General features: G+C 44.7%; 2 protein-coding genes and 1 long non-coding RNA gene across 5 annotated transcripts in view; 2 read left to right on the top strand and 1 right to left on the bottom strand.

Moving 5' to 3' along the window:
- The window catches only part of NFRKB (nuclear factor related to kappaB binding protein), a 31,440-nt gene extending 18,637 nt beyond the window's left edge, over positions 1–12,803 (top strand). For 2 of the 3 annotated variants that reach the window (XM_081890790.1, XM_081890791.1), the window contains exons 13-27: positions 271–336; positions 1,146–1,225; positions 1,310–1,353; positions 2,253–2,313; positions 3,519–3,693; positions 5,356–5,462; positions 5,971–6,094; positions 6,814–6,893; positions 7,370–7,590; positions 7,983–8,271; positions 8,680–8,949; positions 9,343–10,131; positions 10,462–10,568; positions 11,385–11,520; positions 11,863–12,803. In XM_081890790.1, coding sequence (XP_081746916.1) covers positions 271–336; positions 1,146–1,225; positions 1,310–1,353; positions 2,253–2,313; positions 3,519–3,693; positions 5,356–5,462; positions 5,971–6,094; positions 6,814–6,893; positions 7,370–7,590; positions 7,983–8,271; positions 8,680–8,949; positions 9,343–10,131; positions 10,462–10,568; positions 11,385–11,520; positions 11,863–11,985 — 2,672 coding nt within the window. In that variant the 3' untranslated portion in view covers positions 11,986–12,803. The remainder of the gene's footprint in view (positions 1–270; positions 337–1,145; positions 1,226–1,309; positions 1,354–2,252; positions 2,314–3,518; positions 3,694–5,355; positions 5,463–5,970; positions 6,095–6,813; positions 6,894–7,369; positions 7,591–7,982; positions 8,272–8,679; positions 8,950–9,342; positions 10,132–10,461; positions 10,569–11,384; positions 11,521–11,862) is intronic. The other variant, XM_081890792.1, reaches the window with a different exon arrangement.
- Positions 12,804–15,338: 2,535 nt separating this feature from the next.
- On the bottom strand, positions 15,339–19,698 carry LOC309357725. The gene is made up of 3 exons (XR_014163201.1): positions 19,489–19,698; positions 18,012–18,489; positions 15,339–17,616 (listed from the first exon to the last, which is right to left on the bottom strand). It is a non-coding gene; the product is annotated as an uncharacterized lncRNA (long non-coding RNA).
- Positions 19,699–19,899: 201 nt separating this feature from the next.
- The window catches only part of ST14 (ST14 transmembrane serine protease matriptase), a 39,206-nt gene continuing 36,697 nt past the window's right edge, over positions 19,900–22,408 (top strand). Inside the window, exon 1 of the mRNA XM_081889793.1 lies at positions 19,900–20,403. Within this exon, the coding sequence (XP_081745919.1) occupies positions 20,293–20,403 (111 nt within the window). The 5' untranslated portion in view covers positions 19,900–20,292. The remainder of the gene's footprint in view (positions 20,404–22,408) is intronic.

Below are 22,408 nucleotides of genomic sequence, written 5' to 3'. Positions count from 1 at the left end.
CACGCCCTGACTGCTTCTGCAGAGGGGAATGCAGACACCTCATGGATGGATGTGACAGAGTTCTAGGTACCTAGCTGCACAGAGCCTTCTGGTGGTGTTTATCACCAGCACTAATGAACAAACTGATTCCACTGAAACTGTCTCATACTTTAGAATAAGGTGTACCAATAGCCAACAGTTTACTATCTCATCCTACAGGAGACAATTAGAGACAAAGGGTATCCCAGTACTGTCTAAACATATGAAACATTACGGTATCTTTTATTACAGATGCTCCTTCCAGTTTTTCTCCATTTGTTGAATTCAAAGAGAAAACTCAGCAGTGGAAACTGATAGGTAAAGTAACTTTGCTTCTCTGTCCCCTCCTGTTAATAAGTGTTGCCTGCTGTTCTCTTGAGGCATTTAGCTTCCATTTGGAGCTGGAGTGGCTGAACATCTTCTGCTTCATCCTCTATTACTACCTTTATAGCTGTATAGTCCTATGTGTATAGTAGACTTTTGACTATGTAAAATCATAGTGAGTGTGTGTGTGTGTTTTAAAAACTTCTCTTGCATGGATCTTGCATTATGTTATCATCCCAGTTGTCTACTAAGAGGCAAATAAATATTGCTTTCCCTATTTTTACACCTCCTTCTCGGTCACAGCCGAGGCTTTAAATCAGGTTCAAGGACTGAGAGACTTCTTTGAGATGTATCAGTGCAATTCCAATTCCAATTGTATGACAAGGGAGAGCGAAGACACACTTGCTGACCACTCCACTGTGCTCCTGGCTGCCTCAGTGCACTGGAGTTATGTCTATGCTGGGATATCAGTTCTGCTGGTGGAGGCTCCCTGTACAGTATAGGATTGTGCAGTACAGGGGGCTTCCAGGAGTCAAACAAGCTCTGTGCTGCAGACATTCAGCCCTCCAATAAGTGGAAGGTAACTGGGATGCAGCACAGCATGTGAGTCACACTATGCCCCCTTGTCACAATTGGAACATTGCAAGAGGGAATGCATTGAAAGGCCTTTGCTTCATGTCCTTTTGCATAAAGGCCCTGGCTAAGGTGGGTGCACCCTACGTCATCTTTAGTACCACTACTGTAGCGCAGATATCAGCAGTTGGTAACAACTCTCCTTTCCTCTTTTTCGGTTCTCACCTTAGGCTCTTCACAAGACCATGAGAAGGAGCTGGCAGCGCTCTTCCAGCTCTGGCTGGAGACAAAAGACCAAATCTTCTTCAAGGTGAGAGAGGATATTTGTAGGAATGTGGCAGCATCCCAGCTGGCTTGTCCAATGTGCTGACAAAAATCTTTCTTTCATTGGTAGGACAATGAAGACAGCTCAGATGCCACCACACCTAATCCCCGAGTGTAAGTATATATTCAGTTCAGAAATCTGCTCAAGTGTTAGTTAGGGTTACGCTTATTTTTTCCTATTTTGAATTTTATTGCAAAGATTATTACATCAGTTAATGTGAAACAAACAAGTTGTCTAAAAAGAAAGCTCAACATTAACTGTTACTCAAATGTGTGAATTACATTGTTCTGAAGTGTGCTTCATTTTTCCAGTCAATAAATATTGAGAAATGAGCTGGATTCTGCTCCTTTCTCTTGCATCTGTCTTAGTTTATTTCTGACTGTAAAATCTTGGCTTGCACTGATCATGCCAGAAGCAGGAGGAAGTTGGCAGGAATACTGAGTGTGCATTGGACAAATTACACTCTTCCCATATATTCTCCCTATAATTTCAGTGTTGGGCTGCCTTTTACTTCCAAATATTAACTGCTGCATAGAGTAGCTAGCTGTACTTTGCTTTTAAAAGCTTTCACCAAAAGAATTTCAGCATTTAGCAGCAAATGAATGCATACTTGCCAAGAAGTATTAATCTCCTTTCTACATTACATTTTATCTTGCTCAGGTTTGAATAACATGCTGCTCCTTGCATCATAACCTTTTGACTTATAATGACAAAAAGTAAATCCTAGAATGGTAATTTTTAAAAGAAGTGCCACAAAAATTCTCTAGCAGAACTTGTGAGGTAATCCAGGTTGCTAGATTCTCTTTTTCTACTTCTGTTACTTGGACAGCGCCAACACTCAAAAGTATATACCTTCTGGATACAATTTTCCTTCCTTCCCCTTTCTCTCTCACAACCGTCTTTTTAGTTGGTTTGGGGATCTGACTGTGAAGGGTTCTGATCAGGTTTGGAGTGAACCATGTTGGGGAAGGTGGATGTATGCACTCCAACCTCATGCTGTTGTTTGTTTCAGAAGGACTGACTATGTAGTCCGGCCTAGCACTGGGGAAGAGAAACGTGTTTTCCAGGAACAGGTGAGGATGACGCACATTTTGTCCCATGCTTTGCCAGGATTGGATGGGGAAGTTTTATTTTATTATTTATTTAAACAATTGATACACTGCTTAACTGCAACAGCAGTGGCGTAGCATGAGGGGTGCAGGGGGGGCCGGCTGCACCGGGCGCAACATCTGGGGGTTAGGGTTAGGGGGCGCAAATCCACGGGTTAGGGGGTACAAATTACTTGCCTTGCCCCGGGTGCTGACAACCCACGCTACGCCGCTGTGCAACAGTCTCTAAGTAGTTTACAAAGATACAACGGGGTGGGTGGAAAACATTTAAACCTATAAAATAATTTAAAATGCCTGTCTTCCAATTTATACATATTTTGCTTTTCAGCTGAAGTAGTCCATTTTTTGACTAAAATATTCACCTGCATCAGTAACAGTCAGAAGAAACAGAAATTCCTAATGACAAATAACTTTATTTCATTTCACTTTCTCTCCTTTTTTCAACCTGTCTTCTTAAATGTTAAAAAAAAAAAGGAACCAGCACACCATTTGACAAGAGGGTGCTTAAAAATTAGCTAGCAGAAAAGCATATAAACATTTGGAGAACCCTAAAAACACACACAGATTGTGTTTTATGTTCTTATGTACATTGCTTTGCTTCGTAGCATTAAGGTGTCAAATACTAATGTCCCAGTAGTTGCATTGTATGTGCTGGCTATGTTATATCACCTAGCTGAGTCTTGTTCTTTACTGTAGGCTAAGCCCCGATCTTTGCAGCAATAAGAGATTCCACATGAGCTGTTGGGCTTTATAACCTCTTATGTAGACATTAGATAATACTGGCTTATAACTAGAGATGTGGAGGCTTGGGGGGGGGATAATAATAATTGGGCTGAAAGATATACACATTTCTCCTCCATTTGTCTTTACCAATATTATCAGTATTATATCTGACCAGCATTAATCTTTGAAAATGCAAACTGAGAGATACTCGAGACTAAGGGATTAATGCTTAGTATAAAGAGGTTTGCTGCCTATATGCTCCTCAGTATACATGACTGAAATATAAGCAGTTGCCCTTCCTAATCTTTGCCTTCCCCTAAGCATTTGTTATTAACTCAGTTCACATTACGTGTTAGCCATAGATGCTTATCTAGAAACCTGCTCTGTTCTTTTGCCCTTTCAATCTCTTGCTCATCTGAGCACTTCTCTTTCTCTGACATGTGCAGGAACGTTACAGGTACAGCCAGCCCCACAAGGCCTTCACCTTCCGCATGCATGGCTTTGAGTCGGTGGTCGGCCCTGTGAAGGGTGTATTTGACAAGGAAACTTCTCTGAACAAAGCCCGAGAACATTCTCTGTTGCGATCAGACAGGCCTGCATATGTCACCATCTTGTCTCTTGGTAAGTTGACATTCATTCATTCATTCTCTCTCTCTCTCTCTCTCTCTCTCTCTCTCTCTCTCTCTCTCTGTGTGTGTGTGTGTGTGTGTGAGAGAGAGAGAGAGAGAGAGAGAGAGAGAGAGAGATTTCAACATGTTACAGTCTTTTTTAGGTTCACAGTGACAATAGATTGTAAGAAGAGAGGAAACAGCAGTGCAGCGAGGTCACGCTTTAATTGTTCACAATGATAAACTGTTATGTTAGTCACCTTGAGAATTAGACACTGACGAGGGGAAAAAACTATCCTAAATAAAGGAAGGTCCCAGGTTCAATTAATGGTGTTTCCATTTAAAAGACCCTTGGAAGTAGGACTAGGAGGACTTCCACCCAAGCCCTTTGTGGCCACTGCTGGCAATAGTGACCAAGACAGGTAATAGCACTCTGATCCCTGGCAACTGGTATACAAAGGCCTGTTGCCTCTGATACTGGAGGTAATTAAGACATAGCCACCATGTTCAGTGGGTTCTAATCACGATGACTATATATATATCCCTAGTATTGGGCGAGATGCCTCTGACTGCCAGGTGCTTGCAGAAGGATATTGTTGCACTCATGTGTTGCTCTGTGCTTCTCATAGGCATCTGGACACTGAGAACAGAATGCTAGATAGGTCTTTGGTCTGATCCAGCAGGGCTCTTCTTATGTTCTGACACTGCATAGGGCAGCTTCATGGTTTAGAGAAAAAAAATGCAGTGAAAAAGCTGAAGATACGAAGCTCCCTTATACCAGGTCAGAACATTTGTCCCTGTAACCTGGTATTGCCTACTTTGAATGCCAGTGGCTTCTTGGAGTCCTGTCCCCTCTCCTGCTGCCTTTTTGGAATGGGAGATGCCAGGGATTCAGCCTGGTTGTTCCATGTAGGAAGCACAGTCCATGAGGAATTTCTGTAGCCAGGATTAACAAGGGACCAAGTTACAGCATAACACAGGAAGGGAACAGAGGAGGAACAACCTATGGTGTGGAATAAGCATGTTTTTGGAAAGCCTGCAAGTAAGAAAAGTTTGTTAAACTTGCTTAAAATAGGCAGAAACCTTTCAGTCTGTTTGAGGGAACGATTACACACAGTGTGTGTGCCCTCCCATCAGATGTCAAGGAGATAAAGAACTACACAACTTTTAGAAGACCTCTGAAGGCAGCCCTATATCAGGAAGTTTTTAATGTTCGATGTTTTACTATGTTTTTATATGTACTGTAAGCCGCCCAGCGTGGTTGGGGAAAACCAGCCAGATGGGTGGGTTATTAATAATAATAATAATAATAAAATGTGGAAGAAAGAGAGGGGAAGAGAAACAGAAACAGGAGACATTCTTATTGTTCTGGTAGAGAGCTATATTGCAGGCTGTAGCCCAAGATGAAATGAGAACGCTGGCAGAAGATGAGCAGCAAGGAAGCCCAGATTTATTCTTAAATCCATCTGCTTTTCTATGTGATAAGTAGCCAATGACCTTGATTATTTCTTCAGGGTGTGGGACTGCTATCCAGAGCAAGTGTTCAATTGGTATAAAGCCTTAAGTTAAAGTTAGGAACCCACACAGTGAGTGGAACCTGAATGGTTCAAGTGTTACTTCAGTCTTTGTGTCAGTTGAGGTCTTCACAATGCTTTGATCTTTTTTGCTGTCTCAGTTAGGGATGCTGCTGCCCGTCTTCCTAATGGAGAGGGAACTCGTGCTGAGATTTGTGAGCTGCTTAAAGACTCTCAATTCCTCGCTCCTGATGTCACCAGTGCTCAGGTAAACTGGGAAAGCACAGAGGCATTTTCTTTTCAGCATTCCTCTCTGATGAGAATTGCTCCTATTGAATGGAGAAGCACCTTGTGATTGATTTTTAAGGTCTACAAGTCCATAGCTTATGAGAGTGATAAAGCTGTAGACCAACTTATGGAGTTGGCAGTGCATTTTTGTAATGAAGTCTAAACACTGAAACAACAGTTTTTGGTAGTGATGTGTATAATACACTCCACCTTGCAGGTGCTGTCATCTTTGTTGTAGAACTACAGCACTCGAGGAAGCTATACATGGTAACGAGTGGAGGCCTGTTTTGATCTAGATAGACTGAGGGCTTGATGTATTCTTTCTCAGACGATTTACCATCTCAGTATGGGGCTATTTTAGACATCCATTTTGCTTCTAATTGTCATGCCCCTTTTCTTCCTTCCTGCATGTGCAAAACATATTTGCTATGATGATTCTGAGCTGATCAGTTTTGCATCCTCCTTTTAATTGTGAATTCTGTTCTCAGGTTAACACTGTGGTGAGTGGTGCACTGGATCGATTGCATTATGAGAAGGATCCCTGTGTGAAATATGATATTGGACGTAAGCTATGGATATACCTACATCGAGACAGGAGCGAAGAGGAGTTTGGTGGGTGTTCGCTGGAGGGCCTTACAGCAACCAGATTGCAATATACTGGATAGAGGTGGCCTTGCCTTAAATGAAGAAGAAAACTGGTGCTGAATTTTTAAAATCCCATTTCAAAAACTCACAGCATTCTACAAATTCAGGAACAGGGTGGGGGTGAGGTGTAGCTCCAACTCCCAGTCCTGGAGAAGGATCCTATATCCCCACATGTGTTACTTGGGCTAACCTGATATAGGGTGTTGTTCATGCTTTAGGGTACCCACATACACACACACACAGATACATATCCAATTTTAGTACGTATTTTTCCCCCTAAAGGTGTATTTAAGTAAAATCCTTGCCAACTAGTAAAAATGAGATATAAACAAGTTTTGTCCTGTTTACTGTACATTTTGCCATTATGGAGGTGGAACATGTAATTTGCCTCTTGTTCCTAACCGAACAGCAATCACTTTCTCTTATTCATCATTCAAATTGAAAGGCATAAAAGCCACCTTCAGGGGACACATTTACAGAAAATGTCATAAACATGCATTTCATGTAAGACCTGCCTCTTCCTGTCTGGCAAATTATCTAGTTTGGTATGTTTTCTATTGATCACAGAGTAGGAATTCTTGGAAGAAGAAGAAGTGTACTTCAAGGAAAAAGAGAAGCTGGCTACGTAGGTGGGCAGTCTCACTCTTAGCATCTGTTTGAGAACCCTTCCTTATTCTTCCTTGCAGAGCTGATTCATCAGGCTCAGGCGGCTGCAGCTAAAGCTAGAAAAGCCCTTCAGCAGAAGTCTAAACCTCCTGCAAAGATAGTAAGTTGCTCAATGTAAATAAATGGGGCACAGATTTTTAGACTGTCAACTGTTTCAGGTGGTTATCCCTGAAGCCTTTGGAGTGCAGCGGGACCTCACGCTGCGCTTCAAAGGCTTCGTGTTCCTTTTGCTGAAGCCGGGAGAGCAAGACTCTCCTGGCTTCAGCAGAGAGGGAGAGCTGCGCGGTGCCCCTTCAGCAAAGCGGGAGGAGAAATGGAAGGGGCTCTGTTTCTCCTGCCGCTTCACTGAAGGGGCACTGAGCAGAGAGGGGGAGAATTTTTTTTTCTTGTTCTCCCCCTCTAAAACAAGGTGCATCCTATAGAGTGAAAAATACAGTAATATCACCAATAGACTCCAGGAAAGCTCTGGTCTATCCCTAAACAGCCCTCTTCCCACTTGCACAGGGTTGTCTGGGCTTAGTGCATTTCCACCCCATCCTACCCCCATTGATGCCCACTATTTTGTTGCCTTTGCAGAAGTCCAGTAGCAAGGAGAGTTCAGTGAAAGTGGCTACTAGTGGCACCTCTGAGCCTAGCCAGCTGAGCCTTAGTGATTCCAGCATGCCACCAACCCCTGTGACTCCAGTGACACCCACTGCCCCTCCGCTGCCAGCAATGCCCATCTCACCACCGCCAGTCTCCGTGGTTAACAAGAGTTTGCCAAATGTTGCATCAGAGCAAGCTAAACCCAACCAAAGGTAAATCCTTTCCCTGTCTTTGCAAAAAACCCTAAGCAGAATCTTTCGCAAGTGAACCTTCCCCAAGTGGTACAAAAAAGGAAGACTATATTAGCAAAACCATTCAACTTGGATTACTTGCCTGAGTGGGGCAGGGAAGGTGAAAATCACATAGATATTGCTAATCAGTTGTAAAAATCTGTTTATGTAGTCTTGCAATGAATTATCTGTTCAGTGAGCTATTTATTGTTTGGTTGCAGCTAAAATTATTACCTGTCAATACACGTTTTAAATCCTTGATTGATTTTGGCAGCTTAAAGCAAAATAGTGAAAACTTTGCTGATTGCTGGCCTGTTCTAGAACAAACTTGTGCTTTTAAGTTAATCAACTTACTCTTTTCAACTTATTCACAGCATCCTTCTGGTGTCTTCTCCCACCATGCCGCAGCTGGGGACTTTGCTCTCCACGGCACAGAGTACCCAAGCACAAACTGGGCCTCAGCAAACCCCCCCTCCTCGTGTGGCCAGCCATACATCTTCCTCAGGACTCCCACAGGTTCGAGTGGTTACAACACAGTCCAGCCTCCCACCTGTGTCTCAGCCAGCCCCACCAGTGATCCAGCAGCAGCAACAGCCCCCACCAGCACCTGTTCCTCAGGTCCTTGCCCCTTCCACTTCTGCACAAACCAAAGCACTGCCTCAGGTGAGGGATATCTCTGTGGAGTTAGCCAGAAGTAAGGATTAGTAGTCTTCTTCCCCAATTGTCATCCGAATTATGTGAATTATGGCCTATGGTCATCTCTTAAGACACATCATACTTTTTGCAAGCAAGTAAATCCCACGGGCGGTTTAGAACTGAAGGAAAGCCATGCAAGTGTACAGAGAGAGCGTGATTGGAAGAGAGAGCATTCCTGAATAAAATAGGTTTTAAAGGGCATTTGGAAGAGAAGCGTTTGGAAAGAGTATCCCCAGTAGTTAATTCTTCAAGGGTGAAGACTGTTGCCTCAGGATTTCTAATGTTAGGGCATCGTGAAACTGAATAGAAGGGTGTTGCACCGAATAGGCAAAAAAGACAACCATCTTGACGACATCTACTTTTTCTTGTTCCTAGGCTGTCAACACTGTCACGGTGAAAGCTCAGACCAGCCCAGTCCAGGTGCAAAGGCCAGCAGTTTCTGTCACAGGACCAGTCAGTGTTGCTGGGACAGGGATCTCGGCAGCCCTCAGCCCTGCCCCAAAGCCAGTGACCAGTTCTCCAGGCAGCTCTGCCCCCAACTCCTCCTCTGTGTCTCTGTCGTCGTCATCCTCCTCCTCCTCGACTTCCTCCTCTTCATCCACCACAGTCCTCCAGAACGTAGCTGGCCAAAATATCATCAAACAGGTGAGTAGCTGTACCATACTGAGAAATGGTTTTGGAGTATAAAAGCCAGCCTATGCTGATCGGATTTGACTCCAGTGAGTTCAGTGTTCTGACTCCAGCTGTGGTCAGCCCTTGAGAAGCTGACAAGCTGAGCACGATGACTTTGTGCTTATAAAATACCAATGGGTCCCTTCCCAAAATGCTGTGGCTGGCAAAATATATATGGGCATGTGAGCACCTGCTGAAAATCTTGCCCTTTCCTAGTAAGCTTAGTTTGGCGTGCCTTGTTTCTCTTTAATGGAGCTTGGCATTCATCCATGCACCCAGTGCTGTATAGCATTCTGCCGCAGAAATGGTATGTGTCTGTGTCTGTCTGCAAGAGAGATATTCAGCACAATACATTTTTCCATACAGGTGGCTATTACCGGACAGCTAGGGATGAAAAGCCAGCCTGGGAGCAGCATCCCGCTTACTGCCTCCAACTTCCGCATCCAAGGCAAGGACGTTCTGCGCCTGCCTCCCTCCTCGATCACCACTGATGCAAAGGGACAGACAGTTCTCCGCATTACTCCTGACATGATGGCCACCTTGGCCAAGTCCCAAGTCACCACTGTCAAACTGACGCAAGACCTCTTCACTGCTGCAGCCACTGGCAACACTTCTGCCGGCAAGGGCATCTCGGCCACTCTGCGTGTGACTTCCAGCCCCATCCAGTCTTCTGACTCTCCCGCCAAGACCAGCACGCCCACCTCTGCCTCACCGGGCCCAGCTGGGCCCACAGTGGTCAAAGTTACTCCTGACTTGAAGACTGTGGAGTCCACTGGCTCTGCGTTCCGGCTGATGCCTGCTCTGGGCATGACTGTGGCAGATCAGAAGGGCAAGGCCATCACTACGGTGGCATCCACTGAAGCCAAGCCAGCTGCCACGATAAGGATTGTGCAGGGGATGGGGGTGATGCCACCAAAAGCTGGGCAGACCATTACAGTGGCCACTCATGCCAAGCAGATGACTGCTGCCTCGTCTGTGAGCGTCCCTGGCACAGTCCACACCTCTGCTGTTTCTCTGCCAACCATGACTGCTTCTGTGTCCAAGGCGGTTGCTGTTGTGTCAGGTGGGGCAGGGACGCCCATTACAATAGGAACAGGGACCACAACTATGCGACAGGTTCCAGTGAGCACCACAGTCGTTTCCACCTCCCAGGCAGTAAGTCATCCCTGGAGGGGATATATAACCCTTTGGGTCCCTTCCAACACTACAATTCTTTGATCCATGTTGTTTTTTGGTAGGATAAGCTTGATTGACAAGCATCTGTTTCTAAGTGGGGATGCCACCTTGTCTGTCTTAAGTCGGCTTTGACTTATGGAAGAGCATTGAATGCCATTAGCAACAACTGTGTATGTGTTCTGGGAATCCCTCAGCATCCTGAAAACTTTAATTTGGGGGAGGGCCTTTCCCCCCTTTCTTGGTAACTGTGTGGCAGAGAGATGGTTGCTGAACCTCTATAATTTCTGTGTCTGATGCTTCTTTTCCCAGGGGAAGCTGCCTGCCCGTATCACAGTGCCCCTCTCTGTCATAAGCCAGCCTGTGAAAGGCAAGAGTGTAATGACGACCCCCATTATCAAAGGCAACCTTGGGGCCAAGTGAGTAAAATAGGAGGATTCTGTTCAATCTTCAGGACTGCATTTGTGTATGATGAGCCACTATTGCAGATCACAATTAGATTAATGGAAGGCCTAGCCAAAAGGACTTGAAAGCACTCAAATTTGCAAATTTCCTCTTAGTCACAGAAAATGAGTCAAACAAATTCTGCCTGTAGGAAGTGCTAATGGACACTACTGAGTCTTGCTTCACAAATCCAACTAGTGTCAGATGAGTTTACCAGTTTACCATGGTGGTGTTTTGATTTGGATACTTCACATACCCATCTTCTGGGGTTGCCAACTTTTCAGCCTGCCCTTTTAGCTGTGGCTTTGACAGTTGCTTGGTTTACAGATGTTGGCAGGGGGGAGCATTTCGTTTCTAAGCATGGAAAATCTGTCCCTGCTGGTTTTTTACACAAATTCAAGCTGCCCTTTTAAAAGCTCAAAAGAAGGCTTGGTTGCTTTTCCTACTCATTAGGCAGTTCCCCTCTAAAGCAGCATGGAATTGTGCAGATATTCTGCAGCCACCCCATGGAAGGGGAAGGGTAAAAAGTGCAGCTGGTGGTTAACCCTGAGCTCAGGATTGCGTTTAGACACATTCTTGTAGCATATTCAGAGCTATAACATAACCCTGAGCTCAGGATTGCGTTTAGACACATTCTTGTAGCATATTCAGTACTGGTGGTTCTGACCAGTACTGAAAGGCCAATGTGGTATAAACACACTTTCTAAGTTCTGCTATTATGCAAGAGGCGCCTCAGCAAGATCCAGCCCCACTGTGTCACCACTAACTTCTTAATGGGTTTCTTCCAATAGTATCAGCGGACTGGGTAGAAACATCATTCTCACCACCATGCCAGCTGGGACGAAACTGATTGCTGGGAACAAGCCAGTGAGCTTCCTGACCGCACAGCAGCTACAACAGCTGCAGCAACAAGGCCAGGCCACACAGGTAAGGCCCGTATCTCATTTCCCCCTTATCTCTGTTGCATCAGGACTTTGCCTTGACATGTCACCGTCCCAACATTATTGTACCACACAAATGTTCTGATTATTTTTCATTTTTTAAATTCCAGTAAGCAGCTGAAATTTGGTGTGGGGTTTGTGTGGGTCCTACAAATACACTTGCTGAAACATTGGAACTGGTAACTTGAAGACAAGGGCAAGATGGGAGTGGAGGGCTTTGCTTGATTACAGTTCAGTTCCCAGTAGTATTTATGTTTCTGCAACGTGGCAGAGGCTGAACTGAATGATTAAATGTATTTTCTTTCCTTCTGCATGCCGTTTTGCACAGGTGCGAATTCAGACGCTCCCAGCCTCCCATCTCCAGCAGGGAACAGTGTCTGGCTCTACAAAAGCAGTCTCCACTGTTGTCGTGACAGCAGCGCCGTCTCCAAAACAGCCACCAGATCAGTAAATTCAACGGCAAGCTGTAATTTTGCAAAGTTACTCCAGCCCTCTTATTCTTTTTCCACCCAACTAGGGCTTGCTAGAGTCAGACTCTACTTACCCACAAGCTGGTTCCGGATATTTTGGAAGCACTTGTGGGAAATGCCCGTTGTTTGGTTTCTGTTAGAATAAGCAGAACCCCTAACACAAGCCTCCTGGAGTGCTGCATTTTAATAACCTTAACACCTTCATGTTAAGTTGCTGGACCCAGGCATCCTCTCAGAAAGGCTGGTCTCTTTTAATTTTCAACCTAACAGAATGTAAGTTTCAAAGAAACCTGCTGAATTAAGGCAAGAAGGTCTTAGAAGAAATGGACAAGTTATATTGCGCCGGACTTCAGTTTTATCATTTCCAGGGTGGTTCTTATGGACGTTCTGATGCTGGATTTTTAATATTTGGTGCCTAAGCTTTCACCTGTTTATTTGATAATTTCATTCAGTTTTTTTAAAAAACGAAGAGTTTCTTGGCAACTTTCCTTCCCTCTTTGTGCATAAACTTCACCTATACTGTTTTATCCTCATCAAACGAAGCATTTAGATAAGGTGTTATAAAATTGACCTTATGTGAAATGCTCAACATTATGTGAGATACTCGAAGACGGCCTAGAGAGAAAGAGAAGAGGATATTCTAAACTGGCTGTGAAAAAGAACCAAAAGCAAACCCCTCCCCCGGAGAAGCTTAACACCTTGGACTTTATGGGATGGGGTAGTCACCTTTTGGAATGAAAAGCTAAAGAAAGCTTGACACCGTGTACCAAGCTCTCTTCATATAAATTCATTTTACTGATGTTGATTATCACTATTGTCTTTTCTATTGTTAACTGAATCTCTTATCAAAATGCATTTTATCCAATTAGGAACATTTACACACTAACGGGGGAAAAAATATTGCTCAACACACCCACACATATGCACATACTTTTTATATGCTATCTCTACAGCATTGGAATAATAAACATATTGTCAGTTTCAGTTTTCCCCTTTTTAAAAGTGAGCAAATTGTGCTTATTAGAACAAAGTAGAGGCAAGATTCCAGGGCTGCTATTCATGCACAAAATGATCATTTTGAGACAACGGGGGCAAAATACAGAATAATATTAAAGGAGATTAAACCCGTTATTTGGTAAGGCCTTTCAGTTGTTGAGGTAGCTACTCTTGGGTGTCGCCCCCCCCCCCGATAAATTTGACAAACACCTGCCATTTATTGTTTTTAAGGCCAGCTAAGTTTATAGCCCTCTTGATTAACAGCATCTGCTACATTCAGAATCAAAGAAGAAGAGACTGTGCCGACTGCTGCTCACATGCTGTGACTTACCATTTCCTCCTATTTTACGAAAAAGCAGTGTAACGATAGAATGCTGTAAGTTACTTTACTCAGTTTCCAGGATTGCAAAGTACTGATTGTTGTCTAGTTCAGGAGTGTTCTGTCTTGAAGTAACATGGCACAGCTACTTTGGGACTTGACAGAGGGAAGTTTTGGCCAGTAGAGGCTGAAATTGTGTGTGTTTGAATTGACCCTGATTTCCTGGTTAACTAATTAAAGGATATTTTTCACTGGAACCTGACTGGGCATTTAACTTGGCCTGTCTCTTCCAGTCCAACTGCCTAAAGCAAAAGTGGACAAACTTAGTCCTTTCCTCTGTGGTTTTTTGCTGTCTTTTTAAACCCACATTTATTTGTCAGGTGCCTTTCCACTGTTCTTAAGTGCTGTGGGTAACTAAAAAATAAATAAATCAAACAGAGAACAGTTCGCAGGTAGAATTAGAAGTGGATCAGTGCAGTAAAACTCCCATCAGCCCAATAAGGTAAATGCTTCTTGGGATGAAAACTGTCTTCCAGCAGGTGGCAGAAAACTAAAAGAGAAAGTGTCAACTCTGTACCTCCCAAGAGGCAGGGTTCTAGGAGTTGCCAAGGAGCAGGCCTTCTCCCACTTTCCAGCTGCTCACCTTCAGGATTTGGAGAAGAGCCTCTCCTGCAAATCTGAGGAGGCGGGCAGGGGACAGTCCTCCAGATATCCTGGACCTAAGTCCTGTAGGGCTGCAAAGGTAAATCACTAGCACCTTGATGGAAATGGACTGGAAGTCCATGCAGTGGATGTAGAAAGGGAGCTCTGCTACCAAGGATAAGCACCTGCCCAAAGCCCAGCTGCTGCAGGTCTGGACCAATAGAATGTTCCTAGAGACTCTTTGAAGGCAGTCCCGTGCAGAGGACTTGGTAGTCTAGACCAGAACATTGATTATTGGAAAACTGCTTTTGTGAATAAAAGGTAACTATTGTTTGGAGGGCACTGACGGAGAGAATTTTTGAGTTTTCCCCACTTTCAGTGCGGTACTACAGACTTCTTACTTTATATATGCTGAATAAATAGTGTGGGAAGAGGCCTTTATTTCTAGATTACATTGATGAAAACTTAATTGTTTTCTTGTTTGAAATCAAAATTAACTTCCTGTGTGTATGTCTGCTTTGGAACCTTCACAATTGCTTCTGTTGATAATATGATCACCTCTCTACAACATTGATGTTCCTTTTTATATTATGGGGAAATACAAAATGTTTCCTGGTACTCTTCATGTAAATTTCCCCCTGCCTCAATTTTTTCTATGCTTTCACCCACCCACCTCACCCGTGGCTTCCAAGTGTGTATGTATTTCTTCTCTCTTGCCAAAGCAGTGCATACAAGCATTTTCTCATAAATGTCCCATATGTAAATCAGTCATGTGAGATCTGTTGAAGGCTGCCAACTTCCTTTGCCACACGGTGTATGCATAATATCAGAAAGCACTTCTGTCCAGTTGCTTGGAAGAGAAATCTGATGGTTGAGGTGCAGAATGAGACTGGAATCGCTTCTTTCCATGATGTATTTCAGGCTACAATACTTGACTGGACCAGGCCCCCGATTGAACCCTGTATACTGCCTAGCTGGTTACTTGCAAGGACACACACATATTACAATGGGGGTTGCATCCAGTGCTATTGGATAGACCCTTGACATGACTAATATATTAATTCCCATGTGTCTACTCTAGATGGGACTTAGTTGGATACAGCCCTTAATATTTAAGCTACATTGAGGCTGAAGTGGAAAAGTGGGGTGAAAATATTGCAAGTAAGTGACCTTGTGGAATGGGATTGAAATATATTAAAAAATAAAAAAAATTGTCCAGTAGCACCTTAGAGACCAACTAAGTTTATTCTTGGTATAAGCTTTTCTGTGCATGAAGAAGTGTGCATGCACACAAAAGCTTAGTTGGTCTCTAAGGTGCTACTCAATTTTTTTATTTTTAAACATATTTTGACTGTGTCAGACCAACACGGCTACCTACCTGATTGTGGAATGGGATGTGTGTGGGGAGAGTTTTGCAGTCCCATCTGCAGAGGTTTTCAATGGTTTAGCTTCTAGGAACCACCTTGCACACTTGCTTATGGTTAGATGTCTCGCTCCTTCCTGTCTCCTCCCACAGTTTGTGGCTTGTGTAGTCTTGCAGCTTCTGACTTGCTAGCTTTTTTTACTGCTCTTTTCCTTCATTTATTTCCTATTGCCCATCTCCAAAGCAGGCTTTCTTTTCCTCTTTTTCTGCTCCTTTGATTTTGTACAGAAACAGGACACAGGCCCCTAAAGCTGATTTTAAACCTCACACAGCTGCATAGGGGGCGAGGGCAGCCTTCTATTAGGCATCCCGCCATCATTTCCTTAAACTTCTATGGGTTAAAGCTTGAAATACAAGCTGTCCCCAACACCTCTGTCAAACGATGTCCCTCCTCTCCTTTAATTCCTCTGCTAATTGCTTGTTTCATAGTCTTGGTGTTCCTCATCAGTTGAGAGGTATATTGTTCGGTTACTGTTAGTCAAGTCTTTGTGTAGCCTGTTCTGGGGTATAACTCCAACCCCTGGCCAGCAGTAGCAAGGCATACCCAGGCACATGCCAGTAGACGGAGCAGGAAAACTGCCCCTGAGCATTGCCAGCACCTAGGCTGTCACAGTGAAGAGGCCTGAGTCAGGATGGTTGCTGTTACCTTATTGCAGTGGGACATTCACAGAATCCAGTGGATTCTGTGCTGACCTGATTCTGCTGGCTACTGCCAATTGGACTGATGCCTGTGGAAGCTTCTGCCTGCCTTCCTGCAGTATGGACAAGCCTAGTGAGACTTTGATGGCGGAAGCTGGCAGAGCTGGGTGCCTTGGCTCTATTTAAGCCCTACCCAGCATGGTGGATTGGGGGTTTGAATTGCTCTGCCCCAGGTACTTTTGTATTGGGATTCCTAAGTCGCAGTACATCTGTACTCGCATACATGCAGGTCGCTCCAGTGCATGGCTCAGGCATGCAACTGGTAATTGACTCCATCCCTGAGCCATCGTTACACATTCGACTTCAACATCTAGTCATTATTTGCTACCTGGCTCTGGTATTATTATCCATCATCATCATCCATCATCATCAATTTTATTTGTGTGCTGCCTATCCAAAGTTAAAACCATGTACAAGATGGCTTTACAACATAAAAAATTACATAACTACAAACATAAAGCAGTCATAGAAAATAAACATCAAAAGTATGCAACCAAACTGAAATTTTTCTACATAAATCATAAGTGCCAAATCAAGATCCAAGAAATTAATAGCAACAACCTGCCCGCCCCTAAACAATACCCCATCCCAGGATTCTGCTCAGCAGCCTCAGCTTTTGTAGCTGGAGTCAGGGCCCTGCTCTCCCAGGCCAGGTGGGAAATGTTTGCATTTGAAGAGCAGGTCTTTCAGGACTCTCAGCCAAGACAGTCCAGTGACCTCGGTTTCCTGGTGAAAAGGAACCAAAACCTAAGGAAGACCTTGTAAACCTGAAATACAGTCGCAATCACCTGCTGTTAGTAGTATCCAGCATCTGATAGAGAATATTTCAAGTGTTCAAAGAACTTCCTATGGTTTCAGTGATCTGCACAATCATTCTGGAAGCCAGGCCAGATCTTCATTTTATTTTGTCTTCAGTATTGCAGAAGGGAGGCTGAGAGAATCTATAGAGGCTTATCTAAATTTATCTGCTGTGTGTTTGCATGGCAGAGATCAGAACTGGCCACTTTTTCTTAGCTACAGCTGTTTATATATCACTATTTGCTGTGGGGGTGGGACTGTATTAATTCAGATATGGTTAACGAGAACGATACGTGGGTGAACTAAGATAACTTGGCCCTTGTGATGGCTGTTGACTTCAGACAATTAAAAAAAATCTGACTCACTAATTTGGCTTGTGATTGGAAGTTGTGATTGACTTTCACTGCTAGTGAGCGGCACTTCCATTTGTGCCACCCCAAAACACCATTTGCACTTAATATCTACAAAACACAGGGGAGGTTTACAGGCTCTACAGGTGAAAATGGCCACTCTCAGTCATCCCACTCTGCTGTGCACATAAGCAAAACCATTATATATAGCAGGGAGCAGGAACTGGATGCCTTTAATAGCACTTTGTCCGTACAAATTTTCCTGTGTCTCCTAGCTGTTATGGAGGCCGGAGAAGGAATGAACTGGGCCTAGCAGTGTGCCAGAGACCTCCTGAATGTATTAATGCACAAATACTGAACACCTAAAAGGAAATGAGACAAACACCTGTCTCCTGTAGTGTTAAAATGATGTTGAATTGAAATGAAATGGCTTTAGCAACAAAGCTAAAAATAATATGTAAAAATGGTTTGATAATTAGATGAAGATACGAAGTTTTAATATGTTAAGACATAGAATCAAGATAAAAACAAAGAGGGAAAGGATTTGCTGAATTAACTATCTGAACTGGAATACAAAAAAGGGAGGTGTGAGGAGGTCAGGAAACAAGTAAATGAAATATAAGGCACGAAAAGATCGATCTGTTTTTAACTGTTTTATTTTTTATGTATTTTGTATTTCTCTTTGTATTTTTGGTATTTTTTTTCCTTTTCCTTTTTCTTATTCTGTAATTTTCTTTTGTCTGTAAAATCTTAATAAATATCATTAAAAAAACAAAACACCTGTCTCCTGTAGCAACTGCTACCTTTTCCAGAGTGCCAGCTCTTCAACAGCCTTGCCTTTTTTTTGACCATGCTCTTTTGCTCTGTAACACATTTCTTTGTTGCGTATTCTCACTGTGCAGGGTAATTCTTGATTGTTGTTGTTTGGGGCTGCCGCTCCCAATGATTCACTCTTTCGTGTGCTCTTTGAACCTGAAGCCAACTTAATGGCTAGCACACTGCCTCGCTAAGATCCCACTGGGATTTTGACACTGTTGGGAAATTGCTCTTTGCAAGAGGCACGCAGTCGTAGGTGGGCTGTGCGGTTGGTCCCATCAACAGACATCTGAGATCTGCACTGAGAATGTGGGGCCTTTATTCTGAAGTGCGTGCCACATAAGCCACATCCGCACTATAAACATCTTAAGCAGTTTCATACCACTTTGAACAGTCATGGCTTCCTCCAAAGAATCCTGGGAAACTGTAGCTTGTAAAAGCCCTGAAAGGCAGCAAGATACATTGGTCACAGTCTTTATCGCAGGCCAAATTCAGGAACAAAACCTATTTAGGTGCTGGTGTGAGCAAAGCCAGAAGAAACTGTCCCCATATGCACTATATATTTAAAGCGCTTTAAACAGCCATGGCTTCTCCCAAAGCATCCTGGGAACTGAGAGCTGTTAGGAGACTCCCTTGTCTCCTTGCAGAGCTACAGTTCCCAGAGTTCTCCGAGAAGAGGGGATTTACTATTGAACTGCAGCAGTAGGACCTTTGCTCTGATCCAGAAAGGCTCTCCTCAGGGCTGGATTGAGGTTTGATGAGGCCCTAAGCTACTGAAGGTAATGGGGCCCTTTATATGTCCAGCTGTCCTTTGTCAACAACAAATTGTCACTGTTTTGGGTGGCACCTAGGACTTGCCAATTAGAAGGTTGGCGGTTCGAATCCCCGCGACGGGGTGAGCTCCCGTTGCTCGGTCCCTGCTTCTGCCAACCTAGCAGTTTGAAAGCATGTCAAAGTGCAAGGAGATAAATAGGTACTGCTCCAGTGGGAAGGTAAATGGCGTTTCCATGCACTGCTCTGGTTCACCAGAAGCAGCTTAGTCCTGCTGTCCACATGACCCGGAAGCTGTACACCGGCTCCCTCGGCCAATAAAGCGAGATGAGCGCCGCAACCCCAGAGTCGGTCACGACTGGACCTAATGGTCAGGGGTCCCTTTACCTTTTATGCTACTGTATATGCGGGGCCCATTACTTACATCATAAGAGCCTACACAACACAAAACATGTGTAGGTTTATTTTGTTTTGTTTGTTTTTTATCTATATTTTGGAAATGTACATCCAGTTTTTCCCCCTTTAATTTTTTTGGGGCCCCCAAGAGACTGGGGCCCTAAGCTATAGCTTGTTTAGCTTATATGTAGCACTGGCTCTCCTGCGTAGGATCAGGCAGCAGGCCTGCCATTGTTAGCACCAAGTTGTAAAACGGACTTTCTTCCCAGCATACCTGCTTTACACCGAGCCAGACCCCACTGGCCCATCTCGGTTGCCTACACTGGCTGGCAGCGCCTCTGCACAGTTCCAGGCGGGGACTGGAGATGCTGCTTGGGGGCTTGAACCCGGAGCCTTCTGCATGCCAAACAGGTGCGCTTCCTCACGCCGCCAGCCAATCGCCTGCCCCCCAAGGATGCCGAGAGAGGGCGGGAGAGAGAGAGAGAGAGAGAGAGAGACACTGACTTCCTGCTCAGTTCACCTGCTGGGAAGGCGGGGCCAAGAGGCCCAGGTAAACCTGGAGCGCGCGTGCGAGCGAGTGCGCGCTCTCCCTGCGGCCCCACCCCTGAAACTGGCTACCTGCGGCGGAAGGGGCGCCCTACAAGGAAGTTGCCGAGCGGGAGAGGAGGAGGAGGAGGAGGAGGAGGGGAAGCGAGTCGCCCAACGCTCGGGAGAAAAGACCCAGCTCCCCCGGGGAGAAGGAGTCGCACTCGAGGCTGCAAGGGGGGAAGAAGAAGAACACGACGCCTTCTCTTTTCCAAGAAAGTTGCTTGCTGCTTTCGACTCGCCGACGAGGATTGCTCCGGCCATGGCTTCTGGCTAAAGCCCCCCCCCCCTTTCCCGCCGCGATTCTTCTTTTCTGTTTCCCTGATCTAGCCAGGAATTGCTTTGGACATCTCCAAAGTGGGGATTCTCTGGAAACTTTTCCTGCCTTGCTTTCCTCTCGCTCTCTTCTCCCTCCCCGTCCCCCCCCCTCCTTCGCACTTCATCGTAAACTTTCTGTAAAAAAGAGAGAATAAAGCGCGGAGGAAATCTAAATATGAAGGATTACCGACTTCCCAGCGAAGGAAAAATGAACATTTATCACCCACCTTCCGGGGCTACATCGAAGGCGTATGTTTCAGGCCTAAAGTACAGCAATAAATTGGAGGTAAGTGCTTGTTTGGGAGATTTCGGGAGGGGGGGGGAAGAGATTGGAGTGGATCATCTGTGCTCCCTTTCCAGATCTTGTGGATCATTCTCAGAAAATTGTCCGGGACAGGAGTCTTTGGTGGCCAGTCTCTTTGCTGCTGTTCTTACCTTTTCCCCAAGCTGTATCATGAAAAGTGAGGACGTTTAAGAGTTAATGACCGGGTCAGGATCGGGGCCCTTAAACTCTGGTTTAAGGCGCGCGTGTTTCAGTGGGGCTTACTTGCGAGGAGGGGTGCGCGCGTGTATGTATTAGGATGGCAGCGTTTCACTAGAAGGGAAGAAAAGAAAGATCCCTCCTTTAGGGCTAGGCTTGGATCAAGTTCGGAGGATGAACTGCCTTGAGCCTGCATGGCAGGAGTCAGCTGGAAGGGACCGGCCATTTCTGTGTCTGCCCCTCAGCCTTGAAATCATCTCTCTCCAAGAACTGTTAAAGCCTCAGCCTATCCATGTTTTGGAACAGAGTAAGGCAATTGCGTTCATCCCAGCTGCCTTTTGGTGGCCAGGGAAAGGGCAGAACAACTTTTATGATGAAGAAAGAAAGCCTTGCAAAAGATGCTGAGGTGCCACACTTTGAGCTCATCCTGGTACCTGACATCTTGTTTTGAAATAAGCAGTTTGGCAGTGGACTGTCTTGGGTTCCCCCATGTTGGGTGGCCAAATTTCCCCAAATGCAAAGAGGTGTTTTGTTTTTGTGCTGGAGATTTTGAAAGGCAAAACTTGACGTCAGAGGCTGTGTGCTCAGCCTTGGATTCCATTTTAGTGGAGTGTCCTCCTTTCTTGGTCAGTTTTTCAGGGTGGTTTTAAAGTGTAGGTGCTGTAGATTAAAAGTCAAGGTCTCTGCTGTGGATTTCTTTCCTGTTATGCTCTTTTGTGTAGTGCCGAAAAGGGTTAATTCACCCTCTCTTGTTAAGGTCAGAGGCCTGGCTGTTCTTACTCAAGTAGACTTTCCAGTTGAGTCAGTGAACTGAGGACACCGGCTGGGTAGCTGCTGCCTCCCCGTGGGTGAGGTCTGCGAAGGCCTCTCTATTATGTGGGAAGCGTGTGGGCTTTCCTTAATTAAAGCCAATCCCGTTTTTAAATGTGTAATTTTTTAAAATTAAAACTTGAACTTGGCTCCATTCAACCTTGCTCTTAAAATGTGCTGTGATGATCTGGAGGAGATGAAATCTCTTCTTTCCGTTTGATCACTTTCAAAGATTATTGTGGATGATAAATGTGGAAGCTCATATCTCTCCTCCTCGCTTAGAACTGCAAGACAAGCATACAGGGCCAGTTCCAGTTGGGTTTTTTCTTTGAGTGCCCACTTCTGGATGCCATCTTATGTAAGCCCCCCCCCCCCGCCTTTCAGGCTTTCCTGGGGACAACGGCTGGGTTGATAAACCACCATTTAAAATTTCCCACAGTGCCATGGAGAGAAGCTACTTTGGGGAAAAGCCACATATTATTACAGTATTTAGCTGTGATTCCTGCATTGCAAGGAGTCGGAATACATGACCCTTAGAAATCCCTTACAACCTTTCAATTCTATCATCATCATCATTGTTCTAGATTATATTCTTCCTTCTCTTCATTGCACAGTCCCAGGCCCGGTTTCAACTATTTAAACATACAGTCTTAAAAGTGATTAAAACAAATTCAGTCAATATACATGGTAGGTCCTTATATATACACCGTGTCAAGGCAGGAGGAAAGGGTTGTATCTTTAGGGAGGAGATTGAAAAGCCCAGGGGCAGCTATAAATGCCTCCCCCCCAATTTCTGATGCCTGAGAAAATACCAAGCATTAACTACCATCTGCTGATCTTAACACCTGTGAGGGGCTGCTGGGGGAACTCAAAATGGCAGCTGCCCAACCTAATGGTGGGAGGTAGTGGCAGCAGCAGCAGCAGAGAATATGCCTTTCAAAAATGGGGAGCTGCCATCTTGGCATCACCATGATCAATATCCCTTTACACTGGATAATCT

Source organism: Podarcis melisellensis, assembly GCF_964234715.1.
Source record: "Podarcis melisellensis genome assembly, chromosome: 15".
Lineage (NCBI taxonomy): Eukaryota > Metazoa > Chordata > Lepidosauria > Squamata > Lacertidae > Podarcis > Podarcis melisellensis.
The sequence above is the reverse complement of the archived record's forward strand: the minus strand, read 5'-3'. Positions and strand labels throughout refer to the sequence as shown.